At 36.6% G+C, this 11,186-nt stretch overlaps 2 protein-coding genes across 2 annotated transcripts in view; one reads left to right on the forward strand and one right to left on the reverse strand.

Annotated features, from left to right (window-relative positions):
- Positions 1–7,242, forward strand: part of PPP4R4 (protein phosphatase 4, regulatory subunit 4) — a 75,092-nt gene extending 67,850 nt beyond the window's left edge. Inside the window, exons 22-23 of the mRNA XM_009332373.1 lie at positions 746–922; positions 6,081–7,242. Of these exons, the coding sequence (XP_009330648.1) occupies positions 746–922; positions 6,081–6,105 (202 nt within the window). The 3' untranslated portion in view covers positions 6,106–7,242. The remainder of the gene's footprint in view (positions 1–745; positions 923–6,080) is intronic.
- A 1,971-nt stretch (positions 7,243–9,213) lies between these two features.
- SERPINA10 (serpin peptidase inhibitor, clade A (alpha-1 antiproteinase, antitrypsin), member 10) overlaps positions 9,214–11,186 on the reverse strand; it is a 7,112-nt gene continuing 5,139 nt past the window's right edge. The window contains exon 4 of the mRNA XM_009332374.1: positions 9,214–9,421. Within this exon, the coding sequence (XP_009330649.1) occupies positions 9,230–9,421 (192 nt within the window). The 3' untranslated portion in view covers positions 9,214–9,229. The remainder of the gene's footprint in view (positions 9,422–11,186) is intronic.

An 11,186-nucleotide genomic window follows, 5' to 3' on the forward strand; every position in this document is an offset into this window, starting at 1 on the left:
TTAGTGGTAAGTAGGTTATTATATTAGATTTTACATTAGATTTTTGTGTGGGTGCTGAATATGTGGGCCCCATTAAACAGGCATACTGTAAAATATCATACTCCTAAAGAACGTAGAATAATAGATATCCAATATGTTTCAGCACTTCAGTGCTAGTCTAGTTTTCAGATTCTTTTTTTTTTTTACACGTTTGTTTAAAGTTACGTATAAAAGTAGTAAAAGTAAAATGAGTTTATAATTTCTCGATTGGCATTTTGGATGTCATAAAAAGGTTGGTTTTGCAATTTGGCTCCACCCATTTTACGTGAGGAAAAGAATATTATGCATAAATTCTACTGAATTAGGGGAGAGAAACTGCTGTCGGGAAATGCCCCTCTCCCCGTTTGCTGTTGTTTGGATGATTAAGATTAGAATGAGACAAATTGCTTCCTAGAGGAATCTGTCTTTTTCCATTCACTACTAGCAGACACTAGACAAATTTAGCTATTTCATCTAAGCGATTTAAGCAGCTAAGGATTGGCCAATTAAATCCCACTATTTTCATCTATTAAATGTATTAATCTTCTTTTCCAAAATGTGTCTTCTAATTATCTTTATTTAGCGTTTTTTCATAAAAATACTTGATGAAATGTTAAGTTGAAACCATTTCCCTCACAAAGTTAAACTTTTGGATTATTGCCATAGGAAATATGCCACTATTGCCACACGAAAAACAGCTCGTTCTGTTCACTCTGTGTATTTTTTTCAAACAAAATTCTTTGTCTAAACTGCAACTCTTTATTTCAGATGATTCATTCCGGACTCATTCTACTGGTAATAGTGGGAATGCTGCCTTCCCTTCCAGTTCTTCTCGCAACTTATTTAACTCAGCTGACCAAAAGAACAATGGAAATAAAGAGAGTCAGTCCCGAAAGATGAGCATGTAAGTGGTTGACAAGAGGTTAAATCAAGCTTATGGGTAACATTTTCAAAGGGAACTCAAAAGAGCCATGTAGGACTAAGCCTATATTTATGATAATTCTGCACCCAAATTTTGAAATACTAAAATAGCACGGTAGAAATGTGATGTGTGCAATGACAAGTGTTTTTAAGATTGTGTTCCTTTTCAGTTAGTCTTTCACATTGTTTCTCTTGCATATGTTTGCATTCAGCTGGTACATTATTGGGAGGGTGGAATGGGACAAAGTGGAGGTTAGTGCATTTGATATATAATAACTACAGTCACAGTGATTTAGCTGCCTCTAGTTGGAGAAATAGAATGTATGTATTGTTAGATGATTTATTTTTTCCTTTTCCTTCTTTTTATGTGCTTATATATGTTTATGTATTATTATGTAACAATTTCATGATGAATTTTGAGAGTTACAATGAACTGGTACTGCTACTTGTTATTAAGACTGCCTTCTTTGCCTTACCGTAACCATTTAGATAAAAAAAATTCAATGGTAGGCATCTCCCTCAGGCAGATTTTCTTTAAACATCAGCCTAAACTGTTCAACATTTTGCAAGAACAAAATCAAAGATTAATTTGTTTGTTCCTGTGGTAAAAGTTTAACAGTCTTAGAAAATCGCTGTGATGTGTACTTAGTCAAATCTCTGTAGACTCTAGCAGCTAATTCCCTGCAGATTCCTTTTACACTATAACTTGTAGTTCTAAATTACTGTCATTGGACTAGCTGTAATTTTGGGTGCTCAAACTGGATTTTTCTTTGCTATCAGAGATTTGCTTTCTTAGCCAAGGAGGAATGGAGAAAGGAAAGGAGCCAGCTATAGCAAGAAAAGGAGGTTGTTTGGGAAAGTAGACTTAAGTGTAATAGAAACTAGAACTAGAAGCTGAAGTGTATGGGGAAGTGCAGGCTGGGCCTTGGAAGCCTGAATACGTATGAGAGACCAAGAATGAAAGGAGAGTCCAGAATGTGAGGCTGTGACTTGCTGGTCAAAGGCAGTGGAGCTGAGCTATGGAGCCTGCACCAGATAGGAAAGAGGAAACACCTTACACTGGTTTGCCAGGTATAAAGAGGAAACAATAGTGATAGTGGTATCTCTGGAGTGGTCCTTTCTGGTGGCTTAAGTATCTCTATGAACTCATATTTTTCCACTTCAATATTTTCAGGTTCCTTTAAAAAACAAACCAAAACACCCCCCCCCCAACTTTACTCGCAGATATAAGTTAGTAAAATTCCTAAATTGTAAAATAAAACACTCAAAAAAGGTTCTCTGAACAGCTTGCATTCAGCTACTTGTATACATTATATTATGATACAGTCTCTTGCTGTGTGATCACATAAGTTTTTTTTCTACTGGAATTTTACCACGTTCACTGTACAAGATAAATTTGTTATGGAATGAAATCAAGCTTGCATAGTGACCTATTGTTTTTAAAACTGCATTTTCTTTCTAGAAAAGGTTGGAAGATAAGTAGTGAATGAAGGTGGACTGTTTGTGTTAAGTCAGTGGTTTCACAGCAGAAGTACCTTAGGTGCCAAGTCAAATTGCACTCTTTCGCAGAGTCTAATGCCTTCTCTTAAATATTACCCACAGTACTTACTCAGACTTTTTGTAAGTGATCATTAGGTGGTCACTTATTTCAAAGTGCATGATTTCAAACTCAACAGTTAGCTGAAAATATCAGCATGTCTACTAATCTATCTATAAAGTAAATGGGACATGTATCTTGAGTACATAAAATGACATACAGTGCTACATACTTTCAAAAATTAGGTGTGCTCAAAAACCCATGTACTTTCACCCTAATCACTGTATACCTCTGTTCCCTCTCTTTAAAACCAGAAAATTAGTTCAAATGTTGTAAATTTTTTTAGCAACCATTGTAGAAATTCCAATTACTCATCTGTCTCACAAGGATTTGGGGAAAATAAATGAATTAATATTCACGAAGCAGTCAGATGTGAAGATTAGTTAGACATTTTTTGCATCACATAAAACTTTTCCAAATTTCAAAGTTTTTTTCTATCTGTCACTTAAAATAAAACTGATATCTTTTGTTTGAATACAAAGGGACAGAAAAAGACCCACACAGCAGTTTGTACCTTTGTCTTCAGGCAGGAAAGTGGAACGTAAGAGACTCAGCTTCAAGTCTCAATGTACCATTCCCAAGTGAATACCTTAACAGCAGACTATTTGAAAGTAGGTATCTAATCAAACACAATGATCTGGATCCTCTCTCTGGTTCAGAAAGTCCCTAAACTGCATAGTGTCAGAAGACGAGAGGGTATTCTAGGGGAAGAAAAACATTTTTGAAGAAAGAAGAGCAGGCTTAGGATGACCTACATTTAGCTCTCAATAAGAGTTTTAATGTTCTGTGTTCTTATGGGAAAACACATCTCTAGTTGGTATAATATCTGCTGCACTGTAGATTCAATGTCTCTACTGTAATCTAGTCCAATACTTAATTGTTTTAATAAAAAATGGATCAGCTCTATAAGGAGATATGAAGAGATACAGGAATGGTTGGTGGTAAATGCATTCATCCGCATAACCTTGTTCATGACGGATATGTTTAGGTGTACTTCTTTTATCTTTTGTTCAGAAAGTCAGTCCTGGTGCTAAATATACACATACTAAAATACAAAAAAAAGTCAGTTCCAAGGAAACGTTATTTTCTGACTTGAATGATGGAAAAATTTAATATCCAAATATATAAGCAGTTGACAGAAATGACACTGAGAGGAGAATTTGAGAATTCTACCACGAGAGTTGCAATTGAATAGATGCTTATGAATGAGTGTCACCATCTATGCACTCACTAAGGCAGGAAACTTGTGAGAAAATAATAATTGAGTATATATTTAGACTATATCATCATGTAAATTTACGTATGTGCTGGTTAAACATTGCACTGACCATCTTAATTCTGGCAAGTCCTAGCTTTTAGTTTATTGGCTCTGCAACATGAGTAAGGTAACTTCTAACATGTTTCTTTTTCTAAGTAATTATTTGTGTTTGTGAAGAATGGAAGATTGGGCAGTAATATGTTGTTTAATAATTAAAATATCAATAGATATAATTAATGATTCTTAGTTCAAAGTGATGTATGTTTAGACAAAATATTATTTAATTGCTTAAGTGTAATCTTTCCATAAAACTGCTCTACTGAATACTGGCAAATGTTCACTTTTGACAATATAGTGCAGTTTGCAGGGATGAGGTATTTCTGATTTCATATATTCATGTTCCAGGAACTTTTCAAAACCCAAAGTTACTTTGGTGCAGAACTGAGGTCTTTACTTAACCATACTCATAAGTTCAAACATTTTGGTTATCCCATTTCAGAGATATTTGTGCCAATTAAAATATTTCCTCTTTTTAAAAATAATGTATATGCAAGAAAAAGGAAATCTCAGTAAATCCTGATCCACTGCTCACAAGCAGGTGACAAGAAAATGACCGTTAGCTTTGGTGTCATTTGCTAGACCTTAGGTAATACTCATACGATAGGAAATGCAAGAATTGTGCTGAATTTGCACCCGTATAACTTAATGGTGGAGTCACACAAGAGCTGAGTACCTGATTTTAAGCACCTTATGGAATAGGAAAGAATCTCAAAGAGCGCTGGTTGAGTATTTAATCCCACGAGAGACCTTACTTAAGTCAATTTGCAAAGCAAACTTGCTTTTCTGATTTTCTGTCGTAGAGTTGCCAGTTAGATCCTGAATCATCCTAGTGCAGAAATTGACATGATTCATAAACACTGCGTTCCATCAAGTAGTCCGATCTTGTATTATTATGCTATGTAGCTTTATTATCTTCTTTTAAATGGTTTTGTTTTTATGAGATTAAAGTATTTTCTTTTAGGATGAGAATTGCTGTTTTGCTTGAGTTTACATTACTGTAATATGACTGATTTCAATATGCAATTGATTAAAACTATTTTCCAGAATTTTATAGATTCATCAATAAAAATATCCAGCTTTATAGACAGCATTTAAGAATTTTGCATCTTGCCTATACACATACAGATAGTGCCTGATTTTATTTCACTTTCAATTAAAACCTAGTTCAAAAACGGGGGGTACAGGTTTTCCATCCTGTAAAAAGTGGGGGTAGATTTATTGTTGCATAGAAATAAATTTCTTAATAATAAATTGATACCAGTATTTTATAAAATGTCCACAACTGACCTTTAACACATCCACACTGGTGTGTGACCATGTTGTAACAATTATATGCATATAAGTATCTTAAAGTAGTGTCTTTCATCCTGTCACATAATTGCTTAGAAAGTTGAGCACAAGACGAAGTAGTTCTGCCACTGATCTACTACACTGAGTTGGTTACTTGCAGCTTCCAATCATGTTTTCCTTCTGCTGGTAAGAGTTCTGAGGTCCAGTGGGACTGGCATGTGATTTAGGTGCCGTTTCTAAGACGAAGCTAGTAGGTATCCTAACACTGCTGTATTATCATGAAAGATTCCATCAGCAATTTTAAAAGGGTGAAGCAGAACAATATCTTGCTTTGTTTGTAAATGATATTGTAAAATATGGATGCAAATATTTCCACAGAGTACTAAAAGTTAAGCCCTGTTCTTCCAAAGATCTCTGACCATTACAAACAGTTGTTAATTGATGTAGCTACAACTCTGCGAAGCTGAAGAACAATATATTTAAAGATTAAAAAATTAAGGCTATGAAAAGTGCCGAAATTGCCCAAGTGACATGATCAACAGAAGACCTAGAAATAACACTGTAAAGAGCTCTAAGCTTCTCTCTCTTCCCCATCTCCACTTTCCCCAGATTTTATCATGGGTTAAGCTGGAGACCTCTGGCGTTATTTGTAGCCATGAGTAGACTGCTTGTACTGCCTTAACCATCTCACTTAGAGGGATCTCTACATGACCTTCTGTAGAAAACTTAATGGAGAGATACACGCTTCTTGTGAAGAATGCCCTCAGAATGTGTCCATTTGGCTTTTTCAGTGGGTGCAGTAGAGCAGCTAGTAATTTTTAAAGTACAGCAGCGAAGGGTTATGTTAAAATGTTGCATGCAATAGCAGTTTATGATGTTATGTTATTTAATAATATAGCAACAACATATTATATGTGTTTCTTCTCTTGTATGAAGAAAAAACAGAAAATCAAACTCTTAGAACTTCTGACAGAAAAAGAAGGGAACCAGAGGCTGGTGGAAGCACATTCTGGTGAGATAAGGTGGGAGCGGCAGATGGGACTCTCTAATGCCTGGAATGAATAAAATGCATCTTGCAATGTTAAAACTTTTTATCTTTTAAATAAAAACCCAAGCTGTAAAATATGTTCCAATAAGTAATGGTTGCAGAATTCTAACATTGTAGTGAAATGTTATGAAATACAACTTCAGCTATGTGCTCTTAACTGCTGCAGCTAAAGAGAGGATTTTGTTTTCTTCAATTATGCCTTTGTAGTTCAAATTCTTGGATTTAGAATGCACATATCTGTTACTTAATTGGCTTATTTACAATTTTAGCAATTCTTAGCACCCATCTTTTATGCAAGAAAGAGAAGGCATTGTTATGAATATGAAAAAGTAATCCCACATTTTAAAGAACCTTCAAACCTAATTTAAGACCAAAGTCCAGAACCATTGATCAGTCTATAAAAAAATAAACTTCAGTAGCATTGTGCTGTGAATTTGGAGGTAATGTTTTTAAAAGTACTAAGTAAAGTTCATAAAAATCCTGTGTAAGTTTCAAAGCAATCTAAAAGCAGATGTCGCCAGATGATATAAAAAATAGTTTTATTTCGTAAGTTTTGTTGTATAAATACTTGTTTTAATTTTTAGTATTTCAGATTGTATTTTCACTTGAATAATTTATAATGATGAATCTAGTTTTTAACCAGCTGCTATTGCAAGCTATCATGCTTCAGTGATGTCATCTGCATTTGTTTGTATTAATGCTAATGTTTCTATCAAAATTTGTCTGTGGAAAAACATGCGATTCTATTTTAAAAAGTTCTATTTATGCCAATACTTGAGAGAGAGCCTATGAAGCTATTGTCAGCTTCTCTATTTCAAAATGGAAGCAGTATAAATATATTGATATCAGAAATATGTGATTTTTACAATTTATTGGTGTATGATAAAGATGATCTGATCTGTGAATGCATATGTGTGTGTGGTTACTTTTTATAATGTAAAAATACGAATGATGATTTACTCAAAATAAAACCTAGGACAATGCTGTACATGCATGTTCTTGAAAAAACAATTCTCAGGGCATCTTTTATAATTAAAATAAATAAAAGCATTTACCTATAGAAGGTATTTATTTTAAATAGTAATAATGCTGGATGTATGCTGTCTTGTGTGAAGTACAAAATGTGTACAAAGCAGTGTTTTACTGTCTGAATTCTTAAGCTTCTTATGCTGCAGTTGGATTTAGGTGTATTCTCTGTCTTTAGTCACAGACGTTGTTTGGATTCTGTGGAAACTTCAAGTTTTCAGTTTGTTCTGCAGCCTGGCATAGGATCTTGAAAATCACAGATTTCTTTAAAAGCTTCTTCAAGTATTGTGATATTTAACATGCAATATTGATGCAGATACACAGATGACCTGTGCTGGCTCTCCCAGGTTCTGCTTTTGTCTCATTAATGAAAGCAGATACTCCCAGGTCCCCAGGGACAACTAACTCGACGTGCCAGCTACAGCTGCTCACCCATGGACCACAGGAGACTGCTCAATCTGTTCTCAGTCTGACTTCTGCCAGGGACCAAACTCACATCAGCAGTACCCAGCTGCAGGACAGGACTCAAAACTGTATTTGACCCTCGGATGCCTTTACTAGAGCAATGCAGAACAGCCAGTAAGTTCAGAAACTTGAATCCAAGCTATTTCTCCCCTTAATAAGCATGTAATGAGTTCTGTATACAGTCTGTCATTTGTTTCTTATTGACTGTCATTTGTCTGTCATTTTTAACTGATTTAATGCTGATAACACGTGCTCCACTCAGTAACCCTACAACATATTAAATTCCTGCTATGTAATCTTTAAATGCTCTATTTAGACATTTTTTGGTCTGCACATCGTCCTTGTACAAAACTCCTGCTGTCTTGTGTATGCTTTCATCAGTCCTTCACACTGCAGACCTCCATCCCAGCAAGCTTTTTTTGGGGCTGCTTACTTCTGGGTTACTTCTGTTGGACAGCACCAATACTTTTGAACCCTTCGTAGCATTGTTTTTACCTGCAACTCAGAATAACAGCTGGAGGTCAACTATACAGTGATAACTGAGTTGTTCTTTGTAGCAACATTCTTCCTATTAATCATTTGGAGGCAGGAAGGAGTGATTTTCTTTCTGGGCGCCTTCATACCGCAATGCGGAGTTAGGTTAAATGCACCTTCGTCGTCTAGTCGGATACCACAGTCTGCCTGCTAAATCCTTTTGTGTGTCTTACACCAGTGTCTGGGTTGCTGTGGGTAGACATCTAATAGTAAGTGAGGTGATTTTTAGAGATGTTCACCAGCTTTACCCTGTAATGTATCTTTTGTATCTTCTCTTGTGGATGCATCTGTCTGTGTGCGTTTACTGATAGACACCTTCGAAGCTTCTATGCCAAATTATTTTGAAAACTCTTCTGCCCCCTTTTGGGCAGCTATTTTGTGAAGGCTGTGTAAGCAAGTAGAGTAACGCTTAGATCTGTTATATATAGCTAGAAGTAGCTTTTTGCATTATTTCAAACTTTATATATAGGGCTCTGCCGCTAATTAAAATTTACTAAATGTTAAAGATTTTGCTGTTCTGTTGAAATCAGAAACTGCACTACTTGAATAAGGTTAATTGTATTTAGATCATGGAAATATTTTTCTGAAACATTTTGGCAAAATTCTGCTAACGTCGAGGTCAGTAGGCTCTTAAGTCTCATCGCAACCGAAGATGACATTGAGGAACATCAAGCTCCAGTGTTTGAGCTTCCTGAATATTTTGGCATATGAGTCTTTGGTTTTCATTCATGCTTTTCACTAACATGTTGAATTTTGAAAGTTCAGTTCCGTGGGGACTTTTTAATTTGCATAGTAGGTTTTACAAAACACATTTTTGTCACTTTGTGCCTTAGTGAATTTAGCTTGTCACTTGGGCATTAATAAAATATTAATAGGATGACCTACTGCTAGCTGGAGAGACAAAACAGTTTTTCACATTTACATATTTCACTGTCCTTTTTATTCTAATGTAAGTTAATAAAATAGAAATAAAGCCTCTTACATACCACAGAATAGAAACTGTTACCTTTATTCACCTTTCTGTTGGATCAACCACCCTGCCAATGAACAGTAATGTTTTAAAAGTTTCTTCAAAAATCATAAAAAGGAACGGTCGGTCCACCTTGATGACAGGAGGCACTGTGAATGCAGTTATTTCTGACCCAGTAGCTGCTGTGGCCTCAGTTCCTTCTTCATCCACTTCAATTACTGCCTTTTGGACAACCTGAAATGCAATGTAGAAATAAAATATGTGACAGAAATAAATATTAACATGAAGAATGTTTTGCAAAGTGCAAGGCATTCAGTTGAAGTAGGCTTCTATTAAGGATTAAAATGAGTCGGTCTGTGCAATCTAGCTCTGTCTGTTAGACTGGTAGACCCATATGCTGTCTACTTCAGCAGCAGAGGAGTTGGTACAGCCACCATGACCACAATACTTGCAGTGTGGATACTAGTTCAGGTGTCATTGTGCTTTTCCATGTTTCTGAGTATAGGCCTCACTTTGAGATTTTGTTCTTGCAGCTGGTAGCATGAAGCAACCATTGCATTTGTACAGCGCTCCTCTGAGAGCCCTCCTGTACGAGGGAGAGTGTCTCAAAAGTGGGAGGTGCGTTTTCATCAGTCGCGCTGGCTGGATATGTCACAGCTGATTTTGTGAGAGCCTAGGCAAATGCACCAACCTTGGGTTTTTTCCTGTATATTTCTAATTTGTACATTTGGTAGCACAGAGTGAATATGTACAGCCATGAGGTACAATCCTGGACTGGTCTGAGGACCTTCCCTTCCCAGTGAAATTGCAGCCTTGGCAGGGTCTGATTCTTTTCCATTTTTGTTCTTTCAGCCTACGTGTACCTCTGAGTCCTTCCCCTGTATTTGGGTCTGTGTTGGTGAACTGCCTAGTCAGCCAGTGCATTCCCAACTCCCAGACTCCTAATTCTAGGAATGACTTATGTGAAGACAGTTGAAGGGCTTTACCAGTGTTGAGTTCTCTGCTAAACGTTCTTAAATAATGAAGCTGGCTATCATGATTCACAGGGACAGGCTGCTCCTCTGGCACTTTGTAGCTGATGCACATATTGCTTCTAATATCAGTTAGCAGCTACTATTCAAGTGTGATTTTTTTTTTTTTTTTTCATAACACAATAGAGTTAACTGCTGAGAATCTGCATGGAATAATTATAAGATCAAGAGCAAAGGAGAAAAGTGCTGCAGATTGCCATTGTATTTCCCAAAAGTGAAATAGTTTATACCAAACTGAAAATCAGTGCAATTTTATCCATTAAATATTTATTCTTAGGATGTTACGTTTTCCCAGAAAGGTTATTTTATTAAGCCAGCACAATTTTGAAAAACTGTAGTTCAGGGCCTAGAGTTTTTGAAACTTGTGTAGAAGTGTTTATCATACCACCTATTAACAGTTTTGGCAAATCACAAAGGCTTCTGTAAGGAGTTGGTGTAGGGAGACTTGTAACAACAGCACTGAGCTTAGAAGGATTCTTTCTGATAGGGTACAAATACTTGGAGGGAGGGTGTAAACAAGATGGAGCCAGCTCTTTTCAGTGATACCCAGTGACTGGGCAAGAGGCAGTGGGCACAAACTGAAACACGGGAGGTTCCCTCTGAACATCAGGAAACACTTTTCTGCTGTGAGGGTGACTGAGCACTGGCACAGGTTGCCCAGAGAGGTTGTGGTCTCCCTCCTTGGAGGTATTCAAAAGCCATCTGGACATGGTCCTCAACAACTGGCTCTAGGTGGCCCTGCTTGAGCAGGGGGATTGGACCAGATGACCTCCAGAGGTCCCTTCCAACCTCAACCATTCTGTGAAGTCTCTCCCAGAGTTATGGTCCTAGGTTATCAACGCTATACAACCACAAGCATAGAATCATTAAGGTTGGAAGAGACCTCCAAGATCATCGAGTCCAACCATCAACCCAACACCACCATGCCTACTAAACCATGTCCCTAAGCGCCTCATCTACCCGTCTTT

Source organism: Pygoscelis adeliae, unplaced genomic scaffold (genome assembly GCF_000699105.1).
Source record: "Pygoscelis adeliae isolate BGI_AS28 unplaced genomic scaffold, ASM69910v1 Scaffold429, whole genome shotgun sequence".
Lineage (NCBI taxonomy): Eukaryota > Metazoa > Chordata > Aves > Sphenisciformes > Spheniscidae > Pygoscelis > Pygoscelis adeliae.